The sequence below is a fragment of the Hippocampus comes genome, unplaced genomic scaffold (genome assembly GCF_001891065.2).
Source record: "Hippocampus comes isolate QL1 unplaced genomic scaffold, H_comes_QL1_v1.1 scaffold59, whole genome shotgun sequence".
Taxonomy (NCBI): Eukaryota; Metazoa; Chordata; class Actinopteri; order Syngnathiformes; family Syngnathidae; genus Hippocampus; species Hippocampus comes.
Genome location: NW_017805406.1, coordinates 1,911,927 through 1,914,717, shown reverse-complemented (window position 1 = coordinate 1,914,717; position 2,791 = coordinate 1,911,927). Strand labels below are relative to the sequence as shown.

Genomic DNA, 2,791 nt, shown 5'->3' with positions numbered 1-2,791 from the left:
TAGGTGACCGTTGTGTGTTAGGCGTGCGTTTGAGTTTGTCTCCGGCTGCTGAGAGCAGCGATGGAATGGTTAGTTAGTCAGGAGGTGATCGTTCGGGCAACATTCAGCCCAGCCAGTGTCACGCATGGCAAAATACACGGTTAAAATACACATTTTCACCCTATTGAGACCAGTTGTTATGGTGTAAACTTTGGCCGCTTTGCGGGACGGGAAAATATCATCAGATCGGAATGAAATTTTGCACAGAACCTTGTACCATAGTATCGACAAGAATTCCGACCCGGCCCGACAAACTTTTTTTTTTGCCATGAAAATGTGGACCACCCTAATATATATATATATATATAAAACATAGGTGCTTATCTCAGAGGGGGGAGAGGGAAGCAGGCTGACATTTCTGCATGCATTTCTGCATCTTTATTCATGATCGCCTCGTTATTGGAAAACATTTGTTTGTGGGGAATCGTGAGACTCATGTGAATATACTCATAATTATAACTGTTGTTGTGCTCCAGATGAAAAGTGTCTACCGCCAGATGGAGTTAGAACTTTAGACACACTTGCTAATACTATAAATGAGAAGGTGTGTCGAGGGCGAGTTGCCATGGCATGAATGGAGCTCAGCTGCTACGAGAGTGACATCATGACAGCAACAGCAACAGAGTGAATTGACGGCTCCTCTGTTTGTTGTGGACAAATAGCGAGAAGCTATTAATTCCACACGATCGACAGAATCGATGACCTATGCCCATCCCTCGTTGTTTCCAATAGAAAAATAACTGATACTCATAAAACTGATAATGGTGATTTGTATACACAGTGCGTGGTTCTATTTGTGGTTTCACATGTGCACAAAAATATGAGGATTGTGAGTTACTAAGTGGCTTGCAAAACATGCGCTGTAAATAAACCAGCTTGGCTCTTTGATGAACAAATGCAGGATTCCCATTGTCGGGTTTTATTTACAAGGGATTTGAAAGCGGCCGACTTTTCAAAACTGCAGCGGATCCTGGGAGGCAAATGAACTTTCATCAGACTAAAACAAACACTCGTACAGCACAAACTAATCTAATGACAAGCAAAAACAAAGGGAGACATGTGCTTGACTTTCAATTCCACAACATCTGTTGCCCGAATTGAAGCGGGGTGGATTTCTTAAACCAGACAATGACAGCCAGATGACAGTTAATGGTCTCTTCTATTTGTCAAATTCTGGCCTGTGGATACCGCAAACGCTTCAAATGAATTTTCCACTCCAGGAGGACACGGGTATGAGGAATGATGAAGAGTAATGGGATCAGACATGAGGTTGCATTTACAGCACTACTATTATTGCTGGCGATGATGATGATAATGCGATGGTGGCAGAAGGGAAAGGAGAAGGTTAACTGCCGGAAACTCTTGACCCACTCAAAGCACTTTGGATTACGGTATGGATTCCCGTATTGTACAGAGACGACATTTTATGGGAGCAGATAATCAGCACTATTAGAAGGATAGCAAAGCTTTCCATTACTTGACACAAAAGACTGTTCTTATCGGCCCGGAACTGGGAGAGGATTTCTTATGCTTCTGTCAGAATCAGAGAACGCGACTTATCACCTAGTTAGAAAATTATTAGGTGCAATTCAACGCTCTGACCTTACACAGAGGTTGTACAGAGTGCGGTCTAAAGGCAAACCGGGTCAGGTTTTACCTGTTCTGTTATCAAAACCGAAAGACTGTGTAGTGGTTCATTAGCACTAAACTAGAGCAAACTATTTCTCGGTTTCTTGTAGACTTGCCAATTGATCGAAACTTTGATCATTTTCACCAACCAATTTGGTTTAGCTTGGTATCATTTTCATTTTTTTTTCTACTGTCAAAATTGGTGGTGGACCACTGACCCTTTTTCCAGCATCATGAATGGATGGCAGAGTGGACCACTGGGACCCAAAGCAAAAGGAACTAAAATGCCGAGCAATATTGGCTGGAGATTGGGGAACCCTTTACAATGGAAATGCAATTCACTACATGCATATGCCAACGTGAACGGCACTGCTTGTTGGAAACTAGGCGAGCAAGGAACACATGTCATTCTAATCCTACATGGATGGAGGTAAACCAAACATGGCCACCACTCACCTCTGACTTTGCCTTTGGAAGCCATCACTGGTGTCCACAAGAAGACAAAAAGGGGGGTTGTGGGGGTTGGACAGACAGCGAGAGGAAGGAAGAGAGGAAAAAAAAAACAGAAGGAAAAGGGACAAAGACAGAATACATGATTAGACAACTGCTGGAATGACAGCGTGTCTCTATATGAGGTGTATGAAAGGGGTTATAAAGAATCCCTCAAAACTGAGCTCACACCACGCTCACTTTGAATGAATCGACCGCAATGTAGGCATCTCGCCATTTGACTGTCCTGTAACTCTGCGGTTATTGATGAGTCAGCGGTGCGTGTCATCCACGCGAACGCCGTTGAAGGCTGGCACCCGCCGGTGACTGACAGCAGCGTAATCGCTCGCGAAAGGCCCAGACGCGACTGTCCTCTGAGAAGGAATAAGTTATGACATGAGGCAGTCCGACAAGCCCCTCGCTGAAATGCCCCACTCTCCCCCAAACAAGAGAGGACAGAACCAAGCGTCTCGTCAGAGAGAGCGGCGAGTGAAACAAACAACACAGATTGCCTATTTCTGTGCGTGTGCATTTGTGTGCGTGTATCCAGCGGGAGTGTTTTATACACACACCTTTGCCCAATTGACGGATCCATTGGATTGGCTCCGGTGAGGCTGAAAACCTCAAAGAGACA

At 44.6% G+C, this 2,791-nt stretch overlaps 1 protein-coding gene across 4 annotated transcripts in view; it reads right to left on the bottom strand.

The window, feature by feature from the left end:
• The window catches only part of cadm2a (cell adhesion molecule 2a), a 166,899-nt gene that overhangs the window by 64,752 nt on the left and 99,356 nt on the right, over nucleotides 1-2,791 (bottom strand). For 3 of the 4 annotated variants that reach the window (XM_019873457.1, XM_019873458.1, XM_019873461.1), the window contains exon 2: nucleotides 2,125-2,151. The exons of the other annotated variant lie outside the window; for it this stretch is intronic. In XM_019873457.1, the coding sequence (XP_019729016.1) occupies nucleotides 2,125-2,151 (27 nt within the window). The remainder of the gene's footprint in view (nucleotides 1-2,124; nucleotides 2,152-2,791) is intronic. 4 annotated transcript variants of the gene reach the window in all.